General features: G+C 45.9%; 1 protein-coding gene across 1 annotated transcript; it reads right to left on the bottom strand.

The window, feature by feature from the left end:
- Positions 1 to 1,013: 1,013 nt before the first annotated feature.
- Positions 1,014 to 18,388, bottom strand: SLC7A1 (solute carrier family 7 member 1; the record flags this gene model as incomplete). The annotated part of the gene is made up of 11 exons (XM_080612625.1): positions 1,014 to 1,123; positions 1,845 to 1,953; positions 4,276 to 4,424; positions 4,782 to 4,993; positions 6,745 to 6,847; positions 8,158 to 8,297; positions 9,114 to 9,336; positions 10,918 to 11,042; positions 13,164 to 13,338; positions 16,142 to 16,300; positions 18,019 to 18,388. 11 exons carry the CDS (start codon positions 18,386 to 18,388, stop codon positions 1,014 to 1,016), a joined length of 1,875 nt encoding a protein of 624 aa, XP_080468751.1.
- Positions 18,389 to 27,942: the final 9,554 nt, after the last annotated feature.

Here is a 27,942-nt window from a genome sequence, read left to right as displayed (position 1 = left end):
ACATGCTCCACCTGCCAATGCCAAATCAAAGTCTCACGGCCAAATCCTTTGCTAATGCCACCTGGCCAGCACATAAAACTGCTGCAAGGAGAGCAAAACAGGGTCACGCTTGTTACCAGAGCTGGGCTCACTTTTACTAGCCACCCCACCACTGCAGCCACAGCGCTGGTGATTTCTGAGGCGAAGAGGTAGGACAGCTCTTTGGAGACATCCGTTCTTTTCAAGCCATTCAAGTTCTTGCACTACATAGTTTTATAATGAAAGCTGGCAATCCCTCTGCTGAACATATAAGCAGAAACATCTGTTGGCACTACCTACGTGCTGGCAAGCGACCATTCACCCAACAAGCAGCGACCAAAAACCCTCCCAGCATTTCACAGCAGCAATGTGCCTTAAAGCATACGAGTATGCAGTTAAGAAAAGGTTAAATACAACAAGAACTGTGAGATCTGATACTTTAAAGAATGCAAGTCTTGCAGGTGCTTTCTTAACCAGGTGAAAGCTGGTGTTTGGAGAGAACCTTTTCTTGTGCGTCCACATGGGGTACAGCTCACATCAGGTGAAGGACGGATCTAATCTAAACCTGCCAGTAGCACAGCAAAATCAGGTAGAGTATCTGTGGGGAGCTAATTCCTGGGGCTACTGAAAGAAAGACCTTGGTGAGGCCTGGTTTCATAGCAGCATTTAAGGTTAACTGGCACACAGAAGCAGTTTTCTTTCTACATACTTGGAAAAAAATAAAAAGCAGAAGAAGGAGGAAGGGAAGCGCATAGCCCCAGATTAGCTGAGAGTGCTGCCAGGAGTATGCCAGAGGTGTGGCTTTTTTCCTTGTGATCCCTTTTAACTGGGCTACTAAGCAGACTGCAAGCTGCAGCAACAGGGCTGGGGAGTCCCGCATTATGCTTCCTTATTCCTGCATCACTGATTAACCAGACATAACCTGGTTCAGGACCCTCACTGCAAAGCTTCCTTCACTGCAGCCATTCCCCAGTTGCCCATAGCCAAACATGCAGTCATTTACAGCTCTCTGAGCCAGCGTCCATGTTTCTCTCCACATCTGCTGAGGCAGCATAGGTGGCTTCCACGCTGTGCCATATTCCGTAAGTAAAGTAGATGATAAAACCTGTGGAAGCCAAGCAGAGAGGGCACCGTTAGCTCTGCAAGGTAATAGAACCACACTCACTACAATACAGGTTGCACCAGGGGTAACTTCAGCCAACCCGATGGCTGGCTTCTAGCAGACAGCCACTATCTTCCTTTGGGGAAAAAAGCCATTAACACAGGCACCAGTCTTTAAAAGACAATCTATCCCAGCCTCAAAAGAGGGCCCAATTAGAAAAATCTCTCATGCTTTCCAGTGAGTCCATTCTGCCCAGAGCTTTCTTTCTCCATTTAGATACCTACAGCATCCATCCCATCAGCACTGATGCTGATCTTACAATGTATTTTTTTATCATAATAAATTCCCTGGGTGTTTCAGGCAATGCAGCCTTCTTCACATGTCTATTGGGAGCATCTTGGGATGCAGCTCAGCTCCTTCAGCTCCAGAAGCACAAAGCCCACCACCGTGACTGCAGTTCAAGGCCAGCCAACAAGAAACGCTCTGTGGTTTCTTGTTGGCAACAAGACCCATAAGATGGTTCACGGGTTGTTGTTTTATCCTCACAAAGGCTTCAAGACACTTGAATTTAAAACAAGCTTGGGGCACGCTGCCTAAATGCCTTCAGTTGAGTCACCAAGTTTGCCCAATGATGGTGAGAGTGCAGAATCCCTCCCTAGAATGCTACAAGGAATTTATGATTAACTAAATCTAGTAATGTTGAACACATTTTTATCTAACTCACCTATGAGCATCCAGACTGCAAACCGGATCCACGTGCCCAGGTCTAGCTGCATCATGAGGTAAACATTCACAAAAATACTCACAACAGGAAGAAGGGGCAGAAGAGGTACCTGAAAAAGAAAAGAGGGGTAATGTTACATTCACAGGGATGATTAACAGGCAGGCAAGAATACTGGATCCATTGTAAACAGGAAGTGATGACTATTACCAACTCTTCATCTGCCTGATATGAGAAAAGGCAAAGGTTAGACAAAACCAGAGGACATCAGCCCACCGTGGGAGAGGGATGTGAACAATGCTGTTCACCTGTTGTAACAATGTCCTTGTTTTGTGGTCTGGAATGAGGCAAGAGGGAAATTTTAGCAGCAATACTAAATATTTGTGGGGGGGAGGAAAGAAGAGGAAAACCAAGGACTTCATCATGACAGGTACCTACTGAAGACCAGGAGAAGAAGGTAAGGGGAATGTCTGAGGAACTTCATCCAGCAGGTACCACAGTAACTAAGCAATATAATGCAAATAATCCCAGAGCAGAAGAAAATCAGCAAATATTGCAGCTATACTAGGAACGCTTTAGTGATCTGAGAATCAAAGAAGAATAAGACAATAAACCAAATTATAACAATAGAAAGCTTTGTGAACATGGTGAAACTAAAAGAAAAGTAAACTTCACTCCTAAGGAAAAAGGAGCTTTACAAGAAGAAACAGGCTGAAGTGTTGTAGTAGCTTTCTTGACTTAAACATCACAAAAAAAGCCCCCAGCAAAAGAGCAGAAAGCATTTATGGTGAGTATCTCTTCACATCATTAGAGAAGGGGATGGGCACACAAATTAGAAAGCAGAGGAAGAGTATTTTTCTAAATCAGGCTTTTTCACGTCAGGAGGGACAAGTGAGATTTCCCTCAGCGAGTGAGTTATATATCCAGAGACTGCAGAAGTGATCTCTGAACCATTAATAGGCATCTCAGAGCTCTTGGTAGACCTGTAAGGTCTCTAAAGAGTGGAGAAGGGAGACAAATTACCTATTAAAAAGAAATACAGAAAAAACAACTGGGAAATAAACCAGTCAGCCTTGGATTTCCAGAGAGACTTTAGAGAAAAGTCCCTTGACAGTCAGGTTGTAAATGTCTAAAGCACCACAAGGAGATAAGAAACAGTTACTACAGATTTAGAAGTGAGAGGTCTCATTTTTTCCCCCCTCTGACAGGGTAGTGGCTGAGGGGAAGAGAAGGAGGTAAAATATCTGGAGTGTAAGGCAAAGAGATCTCCTTAGAAGTGAGTTCAGAAAATAGCCTAGATGACAGTTCCTTAATTTTCTGCTCCTGGACATTTCTGTTTCCATTTCTGGGACCATAACCACAAAATGAGCTGCAAACATTACCCTGGGCAATGCTGGCTGGATTACATGATTAAAATCAGAGAATTAACTGAAAAACTGTAATTGAAGAGCAGTCAAAATGAGAGCAGTTTGGAGGATGGCATCAGAATCCAAAACTAACTTAATAAATTGGGAAAAAAAAATGAGATCAATGACAAAATATGACTTGCAGGATTATAATGGCAAAAAAGACCCCAAACTTCCCAGTGTTAAATATAGAAAGGATGATGTGCTTGGAAAGGCAGGAAAATGACAGAGTTTCTCATACTTAAGGGTGTTAAACAAAAAATGGACACCCCTTAATCTCCTTGGGGACTAAATAGGATATGAAAGTGCACTTTCTCACAGCCTTTTAGCAAGTACCCCTTTGATACTCACATAGAACTTTCTTCTTGGTTTCTCTTTCCCTCTGTATCCACAATCTGACATGGCCCTTCAAACCATCCCTTTTACTTCTGATCTCTGTCTCTTCCATATTCTATAAGCATCTGCTTTCAAAAGCATCATCCTGCCCTTCCCTTCTGGACACATCTCTGCACCAAGTTCTGCCCTCCCAGCTTGTTCTGGACTTCAGCACCATTTTACATTTCTTTTCAAGTCCTCTATTGTCACCTCTGATCTGACCCAAGGCTTCCTCTCCTGATTCCCTCCTCCAACCTCCCAGCTAACCCCTTCAGTCCGTCTTTCTGTGCTAAATCTGCTTCTGCCCACAGGGCACTCCTGGGTAGCAGGCTTGCCACAATGCTACTTCTGCTACACTTGCATGTTGCAGCAAAGCATCTATGCTAACCTCTTGAGGTTAGATCCCAACAGGAAACCACACTCATAGGCTTAGCTTGGCTCTGGTAAGACATCCCTTTTTGCAAGGAGCGCAGACTACAAGAGGTTACAGACACAATAGCTGGAGAGCTCAAATCATCAGCTCTACGGACAGTGCTGCACATCATGCCTGTATTCTCTGCATGTCCACTTGGCCAGGACCTCTCTTCTGACACAGGTCAACATGTACTTTCCAATCACCTCCCACCTCCAGCTACACCTCCCAAGACACTCACCTTAAAGGAGAGCTTGGTTTTGCTTTCAGGCTGTTTCCATATAACAAAGCTGACAAGAAGAACAAGGATGGCAGCAATAATCCACATGGCCTTTATCACAACACTTGGCTCAAGAGCAGTCAAGATACAGCTACCCACAATAAGGAAACCTGTGAACAGACATCAAAGCATACCGATTCTTTTTTTTTAGAAACAGAAAAACAACAACAAACAAACAAACAACCCCAAACCCAAGAAAACCAAAACCACAAGTGAGGAAAGCAGAGTCGGCAAACAAAACAGCAACACATGAAAAGACTAACAGCAAGAGATATGCCCTGTATACCCACCCCCCTCATCTCTGGATTTCTTTTCAAGTCATAAATTTAATCTGTAGATATTCAGTTATTTTGGCCGTTACAAGAGCTTATCAAAACCAGGGCAAGGAGGTGAGCTTTCCTGCCACAGTGAGTACAAGGACCTACCAGCTGGCTCACTGCCCCCAAGCTGCACTGCCCAGTGCTTACCAATGATGAAGGTTGAGATGTTCACCACCGAGCCAGAGAATTTGGAAGGGTCTGAATTTGGGGGACACAATATGGCTTTGAGGGAACACTTCTCCTCTTCCTCTGGCAGAAATCCAGCCTGAGACTCACTGGTGCTCACAGACTCATTGTTATCTGTCTCCTCTGTTGTCCTAGCCATCTGGTACGCCAAATTAGGCTGCTCTGGCTGATACCTAGGAAAAGAGAAATGAAACAAAGCGCATATTTTTTTGGCACAGGGTACTACAGATAGTCATGGCTATGCCCCAAATCACTCTAACACCAGAATAGGCCCACAGAAGGTCTACACCCTTGTGTTTCAGGGGGTAAATTCTCAGAATAACGTGGTCATGATGTAAGCAAATATGGTCTGCTGTTATCACCTACAGCTTGGTTGTAGTCTGTTTTAAACTGGACAGTGTTCTCTTCCACAAACCCTATTGACTGTGTAGCCAAAACACAATCAAGTAATAGTGAGGACTAGAGAAGGAAGCAGCAGAGGGACAGACAGACAGTTGTAACCAGGCTGTTGTGTTATCTGTGGCAGTTCAGCTCTTGTGTTTTGGTATGGAGGTGGCTAAACTAACAGCCCAGCAGATTATCACACCCAGCAACTGGTGATCATGGTGACATTCCTGGTGCCCCATCCTTCTCCATCCCAGTGTCTTCAGCTAGCTTATCTGCTGCCACATAGGGAAGGAAGAGGGGAACAAAGAATGGACAGCACCTTACTCAACAGGGCCCTGACAAAAAACATGTGGACCCATAAAAAAAAACCCCACTCTTCCAGCCTCAGCTCTTTTTTATAGAAGGTTTTCTCTGGGACTCTCCAGCACAAGCATGACTAAAGGGAAGGGCCATTTTGAAAGACACCTTAAAATCACTCCTGTGGGAATGTGTTTGCAACGAGGGCATTTGTGAAACACAGTGAATTGGGAAATGCAGTGAAATCCTTGGGTCCAGCCACAGCAGGGTGTTAGTGGTGGCCTTTACAGCTTTGGAAACAGTTCAGCTGCTACTTCATTAGGCAGCCAGCAGGGCAGCCAAATCAGCTGCCCAGGCCACTACAGGACAGGCTGTTAGCTCTGCTAATCTGCAATGTGGAAAATGCTACATGATAGGTATAGCAGCTTGCAAAAGCAAATTAAGAAGCCATTTCCAGCTCTAGGGAGAAGAGGGAGCTGGGAAGCCAGAGGAAAAGTAAGACGGACAAGGAATTTTCAGCAAGGATTTTCAAGGGGCAGAGGGGACAGCACAAGCACACAGCAACCGTATTACAGTACAGTGTTGGCCCTTCACCTGCTGCAAGATAGTTCTTAGTTCAATGCATTTGCTGTGAGCTTGTAAAAAGGCTCCACCTGACTATGAATGAGTCATGGAACACATAAAGGCATTTTCAGTAACATGATCTTCAAGTACAGTCATCATGGGTAGAGTACTACATAGAGTAGTTGTCTGTGAGGTGCCAAGCAATGAAGACATTCAATTTTCAGCTTAGGACAGGGAAGCTGTGGGAGTGTACCCATGCACTAGGGTAATGATCCTGCAAACACATACTCAGTTTTTTTGCTGCTGTTAGACTTTATCTTGAATCCTCTTCCAAAAGTAAGACAACCTAAAGCTGTATCACCACTGGGAAGGAGTGGTGACAATGAAGGCATCCAAGACCACCCATATCTCACCCTCACCCACTGGCACATCTCTTCGGGCATTCAGGGTTGACCACAGCAGGAGCAGCATGGACCGAGCGTTAATCAAATTCAGATGACCCCCTTGCAGATCCAAATAGCACAATCTCCCATAAGCTTAAAGAAACACGTTCTTCACATGCTTGAAGCTATAAATGTTCTTGGTTTTACTGGGTCTATGGAAACTATGAGGGCATCTGATCGCTGTGAGGATTTCTGTCTGTGTGGTACAAGAGAGGTGATTTCTACATCCGTACCTTAGTACCAACACGCAGGCTGCCACCAAGGAGTAAGCCAGGAGGGTCCCGATGGACATGAGATCCACAAGATCTTTCAAGTCAAAGAGAAAGGCCATTACAGCTGTTAAGAGGAGAGGAATGTGAGAGAGGGAAGAAAAATCAGTTAACACAGCAGAATATGTGCACCACAGGAGCATTAATGACCACACAGCACACATGTGATTCCTGCTCAGCACTTGGATAGGAGAGCTTGAGCTGAAGAGAGGCACAACTTCGCACATGAATACCCTGAGCCTTGCAGGAAAGCAGCACAGCCTCACTAGCTGGAACCAGAGGAACCATTTGCTACAGTAAATGCCAGCCTGTTTGTCTCATATGCGTATGTTCACCTAACTACCAGCAATAAGCAGGTGTTTAAGTCACAGAGTCGTTGCTGGAGTCCCCAGCACAGCACCCCTGATGCGACAGTTATCTCTTGGAAGTAGCTAGAGGACAGGCAGCACCTCACTCCAGTGTCTCAGCTCAGCTGGGGCAAAACTAGGCTTGTATATGCAATGGGAACAAGCATCAGGGAGGGAATCTTGAGGTAGCATGACTACTATGGAGTTTCCAGACAAAGGTATAGACTACCATCCCTCAAGGATTACCCTAAGGCGCTTACACACCTTCAGCAGGCAACCCCCGGTTGTACAGAACTTTGTACAAAGGCCTTCAGCAGGAGAAACAAGTGAGTGGAGGACAGATGCCACAGTCAGACATTCAAGTGACACCACCAGTCATATGAGCTCAGAGCTCACGACGGCAGTCTAGCAGCACTCCCCTCCAAAGGTGGCAAGTTCTTGTACCAATGTCTAATCCTGCATTTGCAGGCATCACAAGGAAGCTGCAAGAAGAGGGTAAGCTGCTCATCCTTGCCATCTGGGAGGCTTAATTCCCATATTCCTGGGGGCTGGGAGAGGAAAGGGAAGAACAGAACGGCTGCCAGCTGAAACTGATTAACAAATACCAGTGCCACTGGGACCATCTGCCTGTCTACGGCTGCTCTGGCATCTTCTGCCGAGCTGCTACCCACAGGCAGTGCAGTGTCTTCAACCATGCCAGGCCAGCAGCCACAAGGATGCTGGGCACCCCTAGGTGCCATGTTGCAGGGAGTTAATTATTTTTAAGGCCAGCATAGCACGCAGGGAGCAGATAACGGCAATTCTTGGCATGAGATGGGATGGCAGCAATAAGCTCTGAGAAAGATGGACAGCTATTCATGCTCACCCAGCCCCTCCAGAGCACACCCTGGGAACCTAGGACACTCTCTGGGATGTCATCCTGTGCAGTACATTCTAGTAATAAGCTGGCTAGAGTCAGGCGGACTTAATCTGCCCCTGTGAAGAGCTTATGTGTCCTTTCCACACATTTGCACAAGTCTTTGGATATTACCTGCAATGATTCCTGAAGTCACTGTTGCAATTATTGGAGTTTTTCTTTTCTCGTTGACTTTAGCCAAAAATTTAAAGAGAAGTCCATCTTCTGCCATAGCATAAATTATTCGAGGCATTGGAAACATGGAGCCAAGGAGACTAAGGACAAAGAAAAGGGAAATGATCTACTTATATCACCTCCTGGGGAGCACAGGCACACAAAGGAAAGCAAGTTTATGGCAGTACAAACATAGACCAGGTGGCTTTCCTTCACTTAAGCTTCTTCTTCAAGGGCTCCCCCTGCCACACCCATTATTGATAGCTGGCAACTGAGGCACAGCTCTAAGAATTTGGATACCAAACAAGCCGTGGGGCATGAAAACAGCCTGGCTTTCAGGTAGCAAAAAAGCTGTAACTTCTGTGAGCCTCTATGAGTTGCTTACCTAATTGAATATGTCTAAATTTATCTGAAACAATAGCTTCCAGAGTGCAGAATATGACATATCTGCCTCCAGCCTGCCCTGCCACCCATCCAGATAGCTGTCCCGCAGACAACCTGGATATGGTGAGCTTCATACGCTCCAGAAGATGCACCCTTCACTACCTGACACAAGTCTGCTCTCTACTCAGCAGGCCAGGATGTCTTGCAGGCAAACCATGGCTGCACTGTTCAGTTGGCTCCATGACTTAGTTACTCTATCCATATTTATATTCCAGAGATGCACCTGCTGGGTCTGCTGCTAAAGTGGGAGTTTCTGAAGTGATACTGGTCATGTGCAACTCTGAAATACATCACAGGGTGAAATCCTGGTCCTTTTGAGGTCAATAGGTCTGAATTTCATCCCTGGTTTTTTTTTGGCTCTCTTGATGCAGGGGAACACAGTGAAGGCAAAACCCTGACATGCCCCATTTTTTAAAGGAGCTGGAGATACATGTTTGCCCTGAGAGATGCACAAAGGAAGAGCAGAGTCTCACCTTGTAGAAAGCGCACACAAAGAACCAACAGCCACAGCATAATTGGCTCCATCCCAACCCACATATTTAAAGGCATTGGGTAAAGGGCTATTAGTATCCAGCTGGTAGTAAGGCATCATGAGCGTCAGGGCGGCTGACACGCCAAAATAAGCCACAAAGCAGATGAGCAGAGATGCCACAATGCCAATAGGAATGGCCTTCTGAGGGTTTTTTACCTCCTCACCTAGAAGAAAGAAATTTAAACATCAGCTAAACAATGACTAAGAACTTTTTCTCAGCCTAAGGCATGCAGACCAGGGCTTTCAAAGGCTTCACAGGGAACGAGGTGTTGTTTTGACCATGCCACTGCTGATGGCCTGCCCCAACCACTCGGCAAACCAGCCTGTTTGCTCCTACTTCTGCTGCTCCTGTCACTCCTTCTGACAAATATTTGTGGAGACCTTGTAAACTCAGGCACAGAAACAATCTGGATTAAAAATAGTCCTTTCCCCAGAAAGGATCATTTTTACCTCCAATTACTCCTGCTATTCCACTGATGGTGCAGCCCCAAGTATTCAGTGATCACAAATGATGGGACAGGAAATTACTGTGGGGCAAATCTATGGGTGACCATTTCAGTCAGCGTCTCCACCAGAACTGCTACACAGGGAACACAACACCACAGGTGTCCAGGTCCAGAGAGAGGCAGACTTTGTACAGCACCTGGGAATCATACAGATCCTTGAAAAACCCTCTTAAAAAAGGACTTCCTTTACTTTTTAAGGAAGATTTTTACCAACTAGGCTGGGATGAATGTTTTAAAAAAATATCAAAATTCAGGCACTGATTAAGATTCGAGTCTTCTCTGTTCGACAGAGCTGCCCTTCTCTGAAAGCAAGAACTCCTCAGGTTTGGCTTTTCGGGGCGAAAAACCACTAAGCAGAGACCCATACACCTAGAAGTCAAAGGCAAATGAATGTGTTTCTCCTCCAAGGAGAGGCTCTAGGGCTGGCTGGAGTAATGGACTCAGCACTTCTCAAGCTCCTTGGAGTAAGAGGCAGTACTGCTTTATCTGTCTTTGCGATAATCTCTTCCTCTCTCTGCTCCAGCTTTGAAGCAAGTCAGTTCATGCCAAATGGGAAATTAAGGATAATCCTTCCTTTCTCCAGGGAACTGAGATTCTTCTTAGCCAGGAAAAATAAGACAATGCTGATGATTTCTCTCTCAGAAAGAGAGTCTTTGGACATAAAAACTCCTTCTAACTTTGAGGCACAGTTTTAGGCTGCAGATGACGCTGCAGAGGCTCCCTCTTTCTCTGGCTCTTTAAATACTCCAAGCCAGCAGAGCTTCTCCACCTGAAGACACAGAAGAACCCTACTCAAGAATAACCTGTCGATTAAAGCACCACTTGGAGTCAGAGATTCAAACTTCATCAGTTATAGAAGGCATGTGAACCTGAGCCTTCCCTGTTTGCCTAACTGGTAATGCCAGACATGTTTTCTGTTTCTGGTTAGTGTCACCAGTGACCACCCATGAGATTGGAGCCAGCAGGCATAGAAGGGAAAAAGCTCATTTTGTGGATTATACAGTCTAGCTGCCTGCCAGAGCAGATGAAAGTCAACACTCAGGCACCCAGGGACTTGGACACACTCAGCTCTTTGACTATTAGGAACAGCTGAGCCAAAAGTCTATTTTGGGCTGAGGTTCAGAGGGATGATGAAAGCAATGCCCTGAATTACTCATTACCTGCGCTGTGCAACATTACTGAAAGCCAATCTACCACCAACCAGATTCAAAACTGGAATGAAGACACCTTCCCTCTTACCTGTAGTAGCAATACAGTCAAATCCCACGAAAGCATAAAAACACGTGGCGGCCCCTGAGAGGACTCCTTTCAATCCATAGGGCATAAACCCTCCAACACCGTAGAGTTTTTCCTCCTGTGTTTGACTAAAAGGCATGGCACTGAGTTAGAAGTCATCCTGTCTAGGTGGGAGTAACAAAACTACTCATATAGCTCATAACAAAATCCAAAGCCAGACTTCAACAGAACACACTCTCCCTTTCATATGCTTGCATACAAATACCATGCAAAATGCTACAGCCCTACACAGTGCTGAGCTTGGGACTGGCCTGCAACAGCCTGGGGGATGCATGGAAGAAAAATGCTTCATGGTTTGTTGCCACCACCTGTTTTGGGGGCTGGATAAAAATAGCTAAGACAAGGAGAAAACAGCATGCATATTAAAATTCCTCTCCTAATATCATTGCATGTGTGTAATACACTCATTTAAACATAAGCTTTAGACAAAACACAACATATAATTCTGAAAGCTAAAGACTGAGAAACATGTAACCCATGCCCTTTTCACCTAGGATGGACCCAGACAATGTGTAGGTAAGTAGGTATCAGAGAGCAACGCAGGGTGCCGTGACTGTCTAGAATGTGCACAATTCTCCACTCTCAACCTCAAAATTCCCTGTGCCAAGTTTGTACCCAAACCATGCTGGTGACCCTGAGGGAAGAGAGAAGCCTACACCCCTGATGCTTTCCTGAGTCTCATTCAAAGTTCACTAAAGTCAACAGGCAAACACATAGTGGTCCCAGCACACTTTGGATCAGGACCCCAGATCCATGTGCCTGTCCTGAGTCATGTATAACATACCCTTCAGTTCAAGTACCTAGGTCACTTTTTCAGGGAAAAGCCTTCATAAGGATGAATTACGGCAATTAGCGTAAATCCCAAATCTGCAAGTCTTATCAGGTGTAAGCATCTGAACTCTCCCATAGAAGCTCTGTTGAGACTTAGATGAAAATTGACGTGTTACTTGCAGAAATAGCACAACCCAAATGTGGATTACTCCAGAAATAATGATAAAGTAAAGTAAGCCCCAGGCAGGTTTTACAAAAATAGTTAAGTGCTGCAGGTCAAAGAGCTACAGTTACACTTTGAAACTACTGCACTAATTGCTCCTTGCATAGGAATAGCAGAGAAGAAAGGGAGACTTGTCCTATAGAAGCAATTTGCTCACAGCAGGCTGAATTTTGCAGAGAGGTTCAATAAGCAGCCTGCACACAAGCTAAATTTGACCAATGCAACATTTATAAATGTCTTCAGTTTTTGCTAAGCTGTGCTTCCTTGAAGGCCAGCATTAAGGGTTTAGATACTGATGCAGAACTGAGTTGATGTACATGGAGATATTTAAAAGCCCTCATTCTGTGTTGTATAGTCTCAAGAAAAAAATGAACAGCCTTGTATCTCTGGCAACCCTTGTAAGCTCCTTAATGTTGATCTTGTATAAGAAGCCAGGATTTTGGCCAAGTAGCAAAATACCATTAAATTGGATTTGTGATACACTTTCTGCAACGCATTAAAATAATGTGCAACTTGCCCTTCAGGCTATACATGAGGAAGAAATTCCTTACAAGGAGGATGATGAAACACTGGCACAGATTGCACAGGCAGGTGGTGGATGTGCCAACCCTGGAGACATTCAAGGCCAGGTTGGACCTGGTCCTGGGCAACCTGATCTAGCTGAAGATGTCCCTGCTCACTGCAGGGGGGTTGGACTAGATGACCTTTGAAGGTCCCTTCCAACACAAACTATTCTTTGATTCTGTGATTTTATTATTTCACTGAAGCGTCTGGAACAAGGTCTCCAAAAGGTCTAACAATGCCTCAAGGATACTGCCCAAGTGTCCAAAGAAACTACAGAGCTACACCTGGGCACGGCTTCACTGAGGCACCAGGACAGCCTGGTGTAGCGTTGGGTAAGACGTTGTCTAAAAACCTTTTTCTCTCAAATTTGGATGCTGTATTTGTCATGAGGCTGGAAATGTCATCCTGCAGCAGGGCCCACATTGACACAGCCTATCTCCTACCAATTTCAGCCCATCAGCACAGCCTGCTTTCAGCAAACACCCACTGAAGCCAGCTTTGCTTCCAAGGCATTTGGCAAAGGAGGGAGCATCCCATCCACTGGTTTTCTAAATCACTCCACAAACTCCCCTATAAAGTTGCATTTGAAAACCTATCAATTTCAGAGCTGAGAACAAAAGATCCAACCTACTTGTCTCCATAAGTGCCATGGCTGGTGTTGTAAATGTCCTGTTCAGTCAGCTGCCAGTTTTTAATAGACCCTTTCACGAAGCCAGACACCATGACGAAGCCAAGAACAAGGATGTTGATGCAGGTGAACACTTTGTTCACCAGGGCAGATTCCTTCACGCCAAAAATTAAAAGCCCTGGGGAAAAAATGGCATAAGCAGTCAAGTATTTCACTACCAGCAGCAGGCACTGGGGACTTGAAGAGATAGCTCAGAGCTGTTCCTGCTGTGCTCTGCCCAACTTACCACACCTCATTTCTCCACAAAGCCAAGTAGTTCAGGTAGGTCAGGATTAACTCACAAGCAGGACAAGGACTTCAGTCCTGACATTACTACTGTGGGATGTGACAGACCTTCCCACCCAGCAGGCCTATGTGGCACATGACCCTGGTAAAGTGCTTTGCAAACACAGCAAGCTGTTTCCAGTGCTTTCAATGCCAGTGCTAGTCACCTCATGGCATTATGCTGTGCCAGCTAGCCACAGCCTCAACTCCACCCAGAGACCTGGTGGAAACAACCCAGATGGTTTTTCATGAAGGAACATTATCATAAAAGTCTTGGCCAAATGCACAAGTTACGAACAATGTTCACTTTCCCTAGAAGCCGGGGAAACTATGGGCAGGGACCGAATCCAGGAGGATGGCTACTGCTAGTGCTGAAGATACAGCAGAAGGTGGCATCTTGGGAATCTTGCTCCCGCTCCAATCACGGGGAGCTTTGTCAGTGAGTTCAGCAAGAGCAGGATTTCAGTTTGTGATCTTAAGAGCATCCATGTGAAGAAAAGCACGTTTACAGGCTTTCATAACTAGCAACTCACTGATGTGCAGGTTGGCTTCTCACAACAAGCAGCTCTGGTAACTTGTGTTTGCTCTTCAGGTGTCTGATTTTTGAGAACCCAAACTTTTGATCCAAATCTAAGAAGGTGGCTGGGGAAGAAGGTAAAAAAAATTCACACTGGCCTGAGGGAGAAGAGAAGCACAATAGGGTGTCCTTACTGCCACTCCAGTAGACACTTCAAGGAGATGGAAGCATCCTATGCACTCACCTTTCCTTCTTTTAAAATAGGAAGTAAGCTGAGACAGCCACATCAGGAAGAGTTCGATTGAACTGAGTATCTGCCCAGGAAAACTTTTAAAGTACCTTGTACAAATCTGAAGCTCAGGACAGTGCAAGCAGAAATAAACTTGTAGTGCTTATTATTGGGACTAAAGCTTATTCAGCAGCTTTTGTAGAAAAGAATGGTTTGCATTTTCTATTAAAATCCAGGGAATTTCCTCAATGCAGAGGAATAAAGCCACTGGCAATCTGTATAATTTTATGCCTAGGTAGTGCTAAAGTGAGGAGTCCTAAATTTTGTAAATTGTATCGGAGGTGAAAGACCAGATTCTGACTTGAAACCAGAGCAATTCCTATTATATACAAATGACCAAAGAGGAAAATCTCTCCAATTCAGATGTAGCCCTGAAAACAGAGGGCTGCTATTGACTTCAGTAGTCCTTGATATAGTCCTAGACCCAAATGCAAACCCAGATGCCAAAGCGTCCCTTGCTTATGAAGCCTGTCCCTGTGAGCCCGCCTGTGAGATGCCCATCTTGATCAGTGTCCTGGGTTCAGCAGTAGCAGTCATTTTCCTCCTTCTTAGTAGCTGGTGCAGTGCTGTGTTTTCGACTTTCAACCTGAGAACAGTGCTGATAACATCAATGGTTTCAGTTGCTGCTTAACAATGTTTACTCTGACCAATGACTTTGTGAGTCTCATGCTCTGCCAGGGAAGAGGGGAAGCCAGAAGGAAGCAGAGACAGGACACCTGACCCAAACTAGCCAAAGAGGTATTCCATACCACAGCACATCACGGCCAGGATGTAAAACTGGGGTCAGTTACCTGGAAGGGTAAGATCACTGCTGGGTTGGGCTGGGTATTGGTCGGCGGGTAGTGAGCAGTTGTATTCTCTTCCCTTGTTATTTCCCTTATCATCTGTGTTACTGGAGGCAGCAGTAGTGGTTTGTGTTATACCTTAGTTACTGCACTGCTCTTATCTCCACCCGTGGGAGTTACATTCTTTCGATTCTCCTCCCCATCCCTCCGGGAGTGGAGGGAGGAAGGGCAGGGAGTGAGCTAGGGCTGCGTGGCTGAACTGACAGGCTGGGCTTAAACCATGACAATCAGGGTGGGAAATGTTGGGATTAATCTTGTGGGGGTGACATCACAGCTTCTGTGTTCTGGAAACCACAGGGGTATGCGAGAAGTATAATTTCTTAACTTTGCCTGAATTTGGCTTTGCAAGATCCAGCTGGAGCAGAGGTAACAGTTCAGAAGGATTTTCATTTTGAAATTTTCCAAAATTTTTCCAAATTCTGATCAAAGCCTTGGCACATTTTTAGAGGAAAAAAGAGGACTTGAGTGTTTGTCACACATTTATTTCTTTGGAATCTTGCATTCAATGCTGCAAACTGAAGCCTATACATATTTAAAAAAGAACCCAAACCAAAAGAGTAGTATGAGATGGTTACTGAGTCCCTTCCCCCCCCCCCCCCCACTTTCCTGGCTCAATGCTCTGCAAATTGGCAGATTATCAAATGGAAAATAAGGTTCCTTGAATGAATTCTTGTGTAATAGGATTTGTGGAGGGAAGGATTAAACTTCCATACCTGAGGATAACAAGTCATCTTTTCTTTTCTTCCTTATATAAAATTTGATTGAAGGTTTTAAAAGTGGCTCAAAAAATACTGAGAATGCTCCCCTCTAATTAAAAACCTTGTGAACAGGCTATGCCCTGTGTTAACTCCACAGCAACTATATAGGTCAATCCAAAACATGTACCAAAGAAAAAGTCTTCAATATGTTGTCCAAATAAATTAAGACTCTGTGCGAAGTCCAAAAGCAAACAATGAAATGACAGAGGAAGGTGGTCAAAGACTCACAGACCCCTGTGAGGTTTTACCTGTTAGGATGGTGATTATCACCACAGCAAAGATGTCTGGGTATTTTGCCAGCACTCCAGGAGCATCCATCTTCATGTATCTTTTGCAAAACTCTTCAATGTGCTGGCCTATGATCTCATCAAACGTCGCACTCCAGGCTCTGGCCACACTCGAGGTTCCTGCCAGAGGACAGAAAGGATGCAGATCACCCTTTGTGGTTGGCACATGTTCCAAACTGGGGTCACCTTGCAAGGCTTTTTGCCATGGGGGGCCCCAAAGCAACCTTGCATGCGCTTCCTGGGTGCTGGGAGCAACCTTTCCTCTGCAGATCCAGCCCACAGCCTGTATTCAGGCCTGGCATCTGCTTTGGTGGTAACACACACAGGTGATGGGTCTCACGCTCAGCTGACAAGATAAAAAAATCCTTATAGTTTGGCTTCTTAGTAAACCCCAACTTTGCCTTTGCTACTGCCTAGACTGACCTTTTCCTTACACCCCCAGCACCCTGAACTTCCCCCAGGCCTGTTAATTTCTGTTACTAGAGAGGTCGAACTGTCACACTGGCAGAAGTCCCTGGCAGCCCTGTGCACTCTGGATCAGGACCCCAGATGCCTGTCCTTGCAGCCCAGGCAGAGGGACCTTGCAGAAGCCAGCTGGCCTCCAGAAGCATGACACTGGAGCACCAGAGTCTGGATCACAACACTCACCCAGCTCTACAAGCTCTGTACTCCAGCAGGTCTGCTCCAGCCTCCAGTGCTAGAGCATCCAAGCGGGATAAAGATGTAATTTACAGGTTAGCTGAGTGTAAGTCAGCCCACTGCAGGATGGTGGTGATGATCCCAGCAAGCGGTACAACTGCTGCCTGCAGCAAGTGCTTAGACTTACCCCTCCGGGGCTGCTGTTTGCTGTGGTTCCTGAGAGCACCAAACCACGCACAGCTTGCCAGGGTGAGGACTGAACCTGGGGTCTCAGGATGACCAAGACCGGGACATTGTCTGGGCCAGAAGAGTCATTTCAGAGAACTGAAATAGTAACAACGAAGAGCTACCACCAGACAGTGACAGCACTGTGTAAAATAAGTAGGTTTGGGTAATAGCCAACTTCTCCCTCTTCTGCGTGAAAGTAGCTATGATTACTCCCGATGTCTAATACAGTACACTATATATAACAGCATCTAATTGCAGGATATAATTACTACTGTACGTAATTACCTAAGTTAAAAAAAGAGGTTGGTTTGGTTTTGTTTGCAGAGCAGTTCCTCAGAGGACACTGTCAGGGGCCCTCTTATATCTAGAACAGTTTGTCCTGACACACTCACCTGCAGGCAGGTGCTCAGGTCTCAACTCCAGCACAGGCAACCACGTCAGACAGCGTCTGTGCTCAACAGCTACAGCCTCTACAGTAGTGGTAGGCAATGCCTGCAGCAAAGCTGGGAACATGCTCCACCCTAATCCAGCTTTGCAACAGTGGGAAAACAAGCTGCAGAACAGACTCTTCTGTTCACACAAAGTGCACAGTGTGAATTCTTTTAAAGAGGTGAGTCATCAGAGCCATCAATTTTATCTTGAAAAGCTCCACAAGTTATGGTAGACAGACTATTTCTTTAGTGCTGTTTGGGTTTGGTATTTTTTGTCCTGGCTCTAATATTTCATGTTCTAGGACCGGAACAAGCTCCTGCACATATTACGTCAGATGCCAGTTCCATGTAACTGTAAGCTCTTTATCCCGAACACTCTGTAACCAACAGCCTTGAGGGCATGAAGGGAATCTGACATTCTTCCAACATAGCAGACACCTGGATAACAGTAACACAGGCACCCAAAGAAGGCTGATCTTACAAACCATGCTGCCATCCTGAACTAAAGATAAGGCCTCACAGCACACCCACTATACTTACCAATAACATAGGAGAGGATTAAATTCCACCCTGTAACGAAGGCCCACAGCTCGCCCACAGTCACGTAGCTGTACAGGTAAGCGGATCCCGTCTTAGGAACCCGAGCACCGAATTCTCCATAGCAGAGTCCAGCCAGCACTGAAGCCAAAGCAGCAATCAAGAAGGAGATAACGATGGCAGGTCCCGCATTTTCCCGTGCCACAGCTCCAGCCAGTACATAGACACCTGCACCCAAAGTGCTGCCTACACCCAGAGCCACTAAGTCAAACGTGTTGAGGCATCGTGAGAGCCGACTGTCTTCTCGAGCGCAGTCCACGTTCTTCCGGCGAAGAAGCTGGTTTCCAAAATTGATGATTTTCTGACACTCCATCTTTGTGTCTGGGCCTGCAAGAAAGATGCTGCCATCATTACCTGGACCAGGATACTCCAAAACAGCATCACTGCACAGGTACACTGCTACAGCCCTGCTCCGTTTCAACAAATGAAGCTTCCCAAGTTCCACATTTTTACATGGCAAAATGTTTTCTTTGGCATTTCACCTAGGCTTAGCACAGAGAATTAAAACAGACAAAACCAAAGCGTCTTCTGCTTCCTGCTCCCTGTCACACTGCAAAGTCTGTGCGATCCCAGGAGAGACGCAGCACTCCACCCCAGCTCCCACTCTGCTTCACTACCACCCAGTCCATAGACAAGTGGACAAGCCAAGAACACAAATCCCATCTTTTGGTTTTCAGAGCAGCTCTCCTGGACTGGAACTTACAAAGAAGTAGAAAGAGAGAGATGTACTTTCAAAAATAGACATACATTTTTTAAGTCTCAGGGTGAACAAAGTATTACATCCCAGAATAAGGCATCATATGCGCTACTACTGTCCCTGGAACACAACACAACCACATGCTGCAGTCAGTGACACCAGCTGCAGTCTAACAGACCTGCTAGGACATTTCCCCTCTTCAAGCTCCAGCCACAGGCAGCAGCACAGGCTGCTGTGGCCTCCAACGGTGCAGGCTGAAACAGGTACCATTCAGGAAAACGTACACACAGAATCGAGTTTTAACTCTGTTACACCAAGCAAAGGCTCAAGCAATGACTGAAGTGAGAGCACAGCAGCGCTCCCTGAACAACCCTGTCCTACCCAGGACAGCACCGCTGCAGGGTCCCACTTCAGGAACTGCACTGTTCCTGTGTATGGACCCACTGGCATCACCAAGCAACAGTGTGCACTGGCATCAGCACACATGCAGTTCATATGCAGCTCACCTGCTTGGGACTTTATGATGCGATTAGCAGCAGGGAAAGCAAATCCCTCTGTGTGGAGGGATCCCTTAAGAAATCCTTCTGGAGTTTCCTATGAGACACATATCTTGCAGTGCTACACCGTGGGAAGGTTTTGCTATGCAACTCATCAAGCCTACAAACTGGACCATCTGCATAGGTGTCCACCTAATGTAGACAGTAACAGCACTTGTTAAAAGCTACAATCAGTCAAACCAGGACAGCCAGCAGTGGGGTCATCTCCTCAGGGACATCTGGGGAACCAGTGCCATTAGGGAGTCTGTCCCTTTTAGATTTATGTCCTTGCACATAGCACAGGTATAGAAGCTTTGTCTTACTCTTTCTGAAAACAATTAAGTTTGGTGCTTCAAAACTGTCCTTGCCTTTAGAGAGCATCTAGAGGGCTCCTCCTCACTGAATCCATGAGCACAGCAGGAGAAGGAGTTTCTTGCTTTTTACACTGCCGAGTCTAGCCCCAGTCGTCACAGGCAACCATGGCGTAACATCACACCTTCCCTTCAAAATTTCCAGGTGCCTTAACTCCACTGTTGGAAAGCTCCACCAACACTCTGCTACTCTCCAGCCAAATGCTTTGTTAGGCAGTGTTTACACACATGATCCTGTGCCAAGAATGGCCTTTCCCCACTTGGGTCATTACACCAATGTATCTTTAGAGATGAGCCATAACCTCAGCCTTCATATTACAAAAGAAAGGGATCTAAGCTCCAAAGATGCGGACAGTCCCTTGCCCTGTGTGCAGCTGTTCTCTGAACCACCCTCTGAGCAGCAGTATATCCAATTAGCACCCTTGTTGCATCAAGAGGAACCATCAGAAGAAGCAACAAAAGCATCCCAAGAGCAACCGCTAAGGGCCCCAGTCCTTTATTGGTGTCTGTTCCTCTCCAAGTCCTCTCTCCATCCTTTTTGTCCTGTGCCAGTTTCCTACCAGTCCTCATCTTAAAACAACCTCGAGTGTGGCACTGCATCAAAAGTTTTACTCAAGATAAAGGAGAGCTATCAGTCTTCTCTTTAACCCTAAAAGCAGAAAAACCAACAATAGTCTGCCAGCTTCCCTGTGCCTCTTAAAACTGTCAAGTGAATCTGCCTATCTCTCATAAGTAAACTCACTTATCTCTTGGCTCTTCTCCAGCCAATGGGTACCACCTCCTATGACAGGGGTTTCACTTTGCTGGATCACCAGATCATGTCCCAGTTCTTTCTGATTACCTGTCCCTAACCCTCCTATGTGTTGCTCTCACTAACTGCAGCCATTTTCCTCAGCCCACACTCTGCCATCCCACCTTCATCCCAGCATCATCATCCTCATTCAGAATTGGGCAATTGGATAATATGATGCTCTCCACAGGTAGGATGTTTCCATAGGACCTGCTGGGTTACTCCTAATTCACATACACAGAAAAATATGTTCTTTATTTTGAATGGGCCTCCAGTGGAGCAAGCCCAACACTTGTGACAAGCACCAAGAAGCTTTGAATGTCCCTACAGAGCCACACTCCAACCAAAGATGACAGGCAACCGAAGCCAGAGTAACAGAGCTGGCGCTGACAGCAGCCTACCATACTTTTACAAACCAGATTTGGCTCCAGGCACCAAAATCACTACTTGAGTAGGACTAGATGCCATCTTCCATCTCAGACTGTATCCTGTAGCTCCAAGAAGCACCAGCCTGATATTCACACTGCAGCATTTAGCCCAGCTTTGGCAGCAGGAGCTTAAAATGTTTCTTCATTAATTATGGAAAAGGAGAAAGGTTCTTTTATTTAGATGCAATGTTGGAGTGAGGCTTTCACTTTCCAATGAATAGCGCCTTGTATACTAATAATGGGCCAGCAGTATACAGCACACTCTAACATCAATAGTATGCTGAGAATAATGTTTAGGCAAAAATATTACTAAATGCAATTTATAGTATAGTCACGTGAGGCTGGTACTTCATCAGCTCCGGCTGAAACCCAGTGTAAAAGATGGGAAAATACATGCTAAGAAACTTAATTGAGTAAGCTCTTAAATCCAATGCTTCAACTTTGTCACCACAGCATTAACTACAAAATAAAAAATCCTCTTCACTTTTCCAAGACACCAATCATAAGCCCTAGCTTAAGTCCCTTTCTCTTGGCCTTATGCTAACTCCCCTACTCTGAGAAAGTAATTACAACTGCAGGAACAAGGCTGAGGATTTACAAGTCTCACCATGTCAGGAATTTTCTTCTCCACCAACAGTTCTCAAACATTCTCCTGAGAGACATGGATTTAGACTAATGAAGAAAGGCAGGTTTCAGGCCAATCTTATAAAATCTCATTTGATGAACCACGGGAACTCCCAGCGCACACAGAGAAGGGAAAATATCTTCTCCCTTCAGTAAGCAGACAGACCTCTTCACCCAAGTGAATTCATGTCGGTTCACTCATGCAGTCTCTCCAACTCTACCCAAACCTGTTTCAACTCTATCCAATCCTGTCAGCCAGGATTGCTTTCACTGGACACCTGCCCCCTCTCCAAAGCACGGACAAGGCAGTCCTGAACTTTGAACTGGGGTAAGGTGACATGGACAGCACTGCATTGGAGCATCTCCTATGAATTTCAGTGCTTTCTAGGACAAGTCCTAGGCTTTGCTTAACTCCCACCTGAGTGATGCAGAGGTTCCACTAATATCTGTGTCCTATGAAGACCACAGTAATTGGGCTAACTAAAAAGTGGTTTACATTCAGTCTGGAGCTCCAGGAAACACGGAGGATCCCAGTGCTGTGCACCAAGAAAAAATGCTACAGAAAATACAAAAAAAAGCCCTCCAAAACAAAGCAAAGAAATCCTTGCCATAAACTGCAGCCAACTATGAACAGGATACCCACAGGAAATGTGTGAATGGATTTACTTTCCAAAGTTAGTATGAAAGTCAAGACCAGTTTAACTCAGACCAAACTCTGGATTTCAGGACAAACACAAGTTTATTCTGCACTACAAAAACATCAAGAAATGCCACAAGACTGGTGAAAAAGTTTACTACTTGCTAAGTTGATATTCATGGCAGGGTTTAGACATTCAACGGCCTGAACAGAGCAGTTAGAAGCAACACAGAATACAGTGTGTCCCAGCTGAGGCTATTAATAAAGACAGAAAATGGAAAGGAGGTAGAGAGATGCCCCAGCTCAGAAAGAAGCAAGATCCAGGGAGGTCTGCAGGGATGCAGGGCAATGGGCAGGGCTCGCCTGTCCTTTGCACAGAGTCCCTGGGTAGGACCGGATGGACCACTAGGGCTTAGCTGGACCAACCACAGAACACCAGAGAAGAGACCTTCCTAAGACATTTCACCATGCATAAGGTCCATGCCTCCCCAAACCCCAGTGACTTATGCATTATTTTGTGTTCTTCAGGGTTTGCACCTCTGAGCTGACATCAGTGTTGCTGAGTATACTGGGTTTCATCCTATGAGGTGCTGAGCATTTTTCACATGGAAAATCCAGGTGAGAGAGAAGAAGTGATTCAGAGCAGCCCTGTGGAGAAGGACTTGGAGATATTGGTTGATGATAAACTCAACATGAGCTGGCTTCAGTGTGTGTTCACAGCCAAGAAACCAACCATGTCCTGGGCTGCATCAAAAGGAGTGTGACCAGCAGGTCGAAGGAGGTGATCCTGCTCCTCTACTCTGCTCTCGTGAAACCTCACTTAAGAGTACTGTGTGCAGTTCTGGTGTCCTCAGCATAAGGACATGGACCTGTTGGAACAAGTCCAGAGAAGGGCCACAAGGATGATAAGGGGACTGGAGCACTTCCCATATGAAGATAGGCTGAGAAAGTTGGGGCTGTTCAGCCTGGAGAGGAGAAGGCTGCGTGGAGACCTCATAGCAGCCTTCCAGTATCTGAAGGGGGCCTGCAAGGATGCTGGAGAGGGACTCTTCATCAGGGACTGCAGTGATAGGACAAGAGGTAATGAGTTCAAAATTAAAGGAGGCAGCTCAGGTTCGGTATAAGGAAGTTCTTTACTGTGAGGGTGGTGAGGAACTGGAACAGGTTACCCAAAGATGTGGTAAATGCTCCATCCCTGGCTGTGTCCAAGGCCAGGCTTGACAGAGCCTTGGACAACATCGTCTAGGGTGAGGAGTCCCTGCCTGTGGCAGGGGGGTTGGAACAAGATGATCTTAATGTTCTTTCCAACCCAAACCATTCTATGATCAATGAGTGGGTTTCTATCATGCCCACACAACGGGAATGGGGCTAGCCTTAAGAGCCTGATAGTACTAATGATACACCTGCTTACAGTGCGTTAAGTGACCCGCTGCTCCGCATATCACAAAACGCCACAGGCAACGTGCTCTGTGGGAAACAGAAGCAAAAGGCAGAGGTCAGGCTGTGCAGTGTGACATTACCCTTGTCTAGGAAGTGCCGCCGGGTAGAGGTGGATCAAGGTTCCCCACAGTTGAGAGCCGCACTAAAGATCTAGATGGCAACTTCGTCCTGCCCAAAAAGCATGCTCAGAAAGTCTGAGCATCTGTGTTGTGAATAAAATACCTCCTAACAACACGCAGATAACAGACATGTTATAACATGTTATAAAACAGACAGATAACTGCAGCCATGTTCTGCATTGCTCATATACAGCGCTGTCGTTCACCTCACAGATGACTGATCTTCAGCCTAATCGTCTCTCACATGTTTTTGTTGCTTTTGAAACAGCAGGTCCCAAATCAACCTTTCGCTTTCAATTATTTTCACCATAGCTTGGCAAAGAGACCTTCGATAAAAGACCAGGTGGGATTTTTTGTCAGAACAATCTTTTGGTTTAGCAGGATGCAGTACAGGGGCCATTCATTACACCTCTGCCCAAAACCTTTTCTCTGATATCATTTGTTATCTTTGCAATTGTATCAAAGGGTGATTTTCACAGAGATTATTATTTTTCCCTCCTTAGAAGTTGGATCCGGCTGTGACCTCACTTTCTGAAACAGGCGTTCTTGCCTTTGAAGTAAGGAAATATGTGAACAGGCTGGTTCCTCTCACTCCCAATCATACTTGAAACTATGAGCCGTTTTTTGAATGTACAGTCAGTATTCCTGTAGCATAACATAGTCCTAACCACATAAAACATAAATTATTCCAGGAACATTACCAGATTGTACATAACCACCTTCAGGCTGAGGAAAATTGGTCGGAATGCTAGAAACACTGATCTGAATTATAGATTAGCTTTGCTCTGCACACACCTAGCTCTCACCCCTGCTTTAGCTCCAGTTTCTCTGATGAGAAACACTGCAAGCCCTGGTTGCTCAGGCCCTGGGTAGGAAATGGCTTCACCCCAAGACTTTGGGCACCTTCAGGAGCAGAGGAGGCACCTTCAGGTTTCAGCAGGAGCCGAGGGCTTTGAGACTAGCGGGAAGCAATGACACACCTAGATAACCTAGCAGGGTGTACTCTGGGGCAGGGGCCACATCCTTGGATGAAATCCTGTTCCACTGAAGTCGATGGCAAAGCTCCCACCAACTTCAATAGGGTCTAAATTCCACCTACTGCTGCTCGTCCTTGTCTTTTATTTAAAGTGCATTTTATGTTTGTTACTTTTGTTCCCTGTCCAAATTCTTGTTCCTTGACTGTATTGTATTTTCAAATAGAATAAGATATTCTTCCTCCTCTTATCTAATGGTTAACATACCTATTATATCAAGTTGATAGATTTCCTTCCCGATTAACAACATTCTAAAAAGGGACATTCTCCAAAACAATCCCATAAGAAAATAAGCAATCTTGCATCTGGTTAACAGCAAAATGTAAACCATAACAAACATCTGTGCTGCTAAACATAAAACACCATGTGTAAAAATAAGCTGACAGGGCACCATTTTCCATAAGCAGTACTATCACTTCCTAAACAATTACGATTTGTTTCAGCTTCTGAAAAACCATTCCTTATCTATTTCAAGGCCTTGCTGCTTCTGAGAATCTTCTTCTTCTGTTTGCAGAATTAAGGCCAGAACAAGGAGTTTTCTACCAAGGACAGGAGAAAACCCAAGCCTGACCCTGCTGCAAGCCCCATGAACTCCCCGGCACTGTCTCAGAGGAAGCAAGAGCAGAAATCCTCACTCAACATTGTCCCATATATGCTTATATCCATTTTGAAATCTCTACTGCCATCAGTACCCTTCTCATAGAAGTGTGATGTCCTCTGGACAGTCTTAATTTCCCTCAGCATCCTTTCAGTCTTCAACAAACGTATCCCCCAAACACCTATACCATCACTGCTATTAGTTTGCAGAACAAGAATTTTGTACTTATGCCATGCTGGTATGTCAGCAAACAATGTGGAATGGGTCTTGCCCTCTCTATTTTCAGTTTAAAAATGGGTCAGCTCACTGAAAAAGCATGTAGTGGTGATGCCAACTTTTTGATCACCACACTGATAACAAACCCATTGGGAAGCCCTTTCCAGAGGGCTGATTTTGGTACTTCCATCCCTCAGGTGGGAGGGGCATTCTCATTCAAATGGTCATCTGCGTTTGCCAAGGTATCTCCGGACAGGCGCCTTCAGCACCTCAGCGTGGGGACACCGCAACGCCCAGGAGCCTGGTTCCTGAACCCCCAGAGCCACCACGGACCCCCCAAGCTCTCCCCACGCCCTGACCAGGAACCACCAGCACCGCTGACACCGCAGCGCGCTCACAGGGGCGCTGCAGCAAGGGACGACACCGCCCCGAGCGGTAAACACCGCCCGGGAGCGCGGGCAGGTGAGGGGAGGGCCCGCGCTCAGCCGGACACTGCCCCGGGGTGGCAGCCTCGCGGCAGGAAGCAACCGCGATCCTCTCTGCTGGCCAGGGAGGACGTGGCGACACGCACAGACGTCCCTCATACACATGTAGCTGTCGGTGATGTTAGGTGGTGGCTGTGTAAGATGTCAGCAGGTTGATTTGCTTCGCGTGGTGGCAGAGCTGCGGGAAGAGGTGGAACAGACAAAGGGAGTAAGGGAACCTGAGGAGATCGACTGGTGGACCCGTACTCTACCATCCCCAAGAGAAGCAAGCCTTTTCAGTCGTTGGAGAAGTCAGGAAGGTCAGCAAAACCCCCACCTTAGACTGCCAGAGGGCTGACTTAGGCCTGTTTAGGAGATGATTGGCAGAATTTCTTAGGAAACAATACTGAAGGACAAAGGGGTCCAGGAAGGCTGGACACTCTTCAAGAATTAAATCCTTAAATTGCAGGAACAGGCGGTCCCTATGTGCTGACAATCAGACAAGTGGTGAAGAGACTGGTCTGACTGAACAGAGAGATAGTGCTGGAACTCAGGGAAAAAGAGAGAATTTATCACCTGTGGAAGAAGGAACCATCACTCCATGAAAAGTACCAGGATATTGTTAGGTTATATAGCGAGAAATTTAGGAAGACAAAGGCACAGCTGGAACTGTGATAGAACGGAGAGATAAAAGATCATAACAAATACTTTTACAAATATATTAGCAATAAAAGGAACGTGAAGGCGAACCTCCACTCTCTACTGGATACCAGGGGAAACCTAGTAACTGAGGATAAGGCTGGGTGCTTAATGCTGCCTTTGCCTCAGTCTTTTAAGTCATGCCAGCCATCTAGGGTACTCAGTTCCCTGAGTCGGATAGCAGAGATGGGGAGCTGACTGAAGTCCCCATAATTCAGGAAGCAATGGTTAGCGAACTCTTGCTCCACTTAGACATATATAAGTCTGTGGGGCTGGATGGGTTCCACCCGAGCATGCTGAAGGAGCTGGCAGAGGTCACTAAGCCACTCTTTGTTATGTATCAGCATCCTGGTCTAGTGGACAGGTCCCAGAGGACTGGAGGTTGGCCAATTGTGATGCCTCTCTAAAAAAAGGGCAGGAAACAAGACCCTGGAAACTACAGGCCTGTCAGCCTGAGCTCAGCGCTGGGGAAGGACATGGAGCAGATGATCCTAAGTGAGGTTATAAAGCATGTGCAGGAAAACAGAGGGATCAGACCCAGTCAGCATGGGGTCATGTAGGGCAGGTCCTGCTTGACCAGCCTGATCTCCTGTGATATAATGACCCGCTTGGTTGATGAGGCAAAAGCTGTGGTCATTGTTTTTTTGACCTTAATTATTTGACACTCTCTCCGACAGCATTCTCCTGGAGAAATTTTCTTCTCATTGCCTGGATAGGAATATTCTTTGCTGGGTTGGAAACTGGCTGTATTGCTGCGCCCAAAGAGTGGTGGTAAATGGCATCACATTTAGTTGGTGACCAGTCACTAGTGGTGTCCTTCAGGACTCAGTGTTAGGGCCAGTGTTGTTTATTATCTTCATTGATGATCTGGATAAGGGGACTGAGTGCACCCTCAGTAAATTCATGAACACAACAAAGTTGGACAGGAGTGTTGATCTGCTGGAGGATAGGAAGGCTCTACGGAGAGATCTGGACAGGCTGGATGGATAGGCTGTGGCCAGTGGTATGAGGCTCAACAAGGCAAAGTGCCAGGTCCTGTATTTGGGTCACAACAACCCCATGCAATGCTACACGCTTGGGGAAGAGTGACTTGAAAGCAATTGCATTATACATTCCAACATACTACTATAAGCACATATAGTACCTTCTGTCCCCACATCATTTACCTAGAACAAGAAACTTCAAAGTATAGTAAGCTCTACTGCTACTAGACT

Source organism: Psittacula echo (assembly GCF_963264785.1).
Source record: "Psittacula echo genome assembly, chromosome: 3".
Taxonomy (NCBI): domain Eukaryota; kingdom Metazoa; phylum Chordata; class Aves; order Psittaciformes; family Psittacidae; genus Psittacula; species Psittacula echo.
Note: the sequence above shows the minus strand (reverse complement) of the source record. Positions and strands in the feature narration are given on the sequence as shown.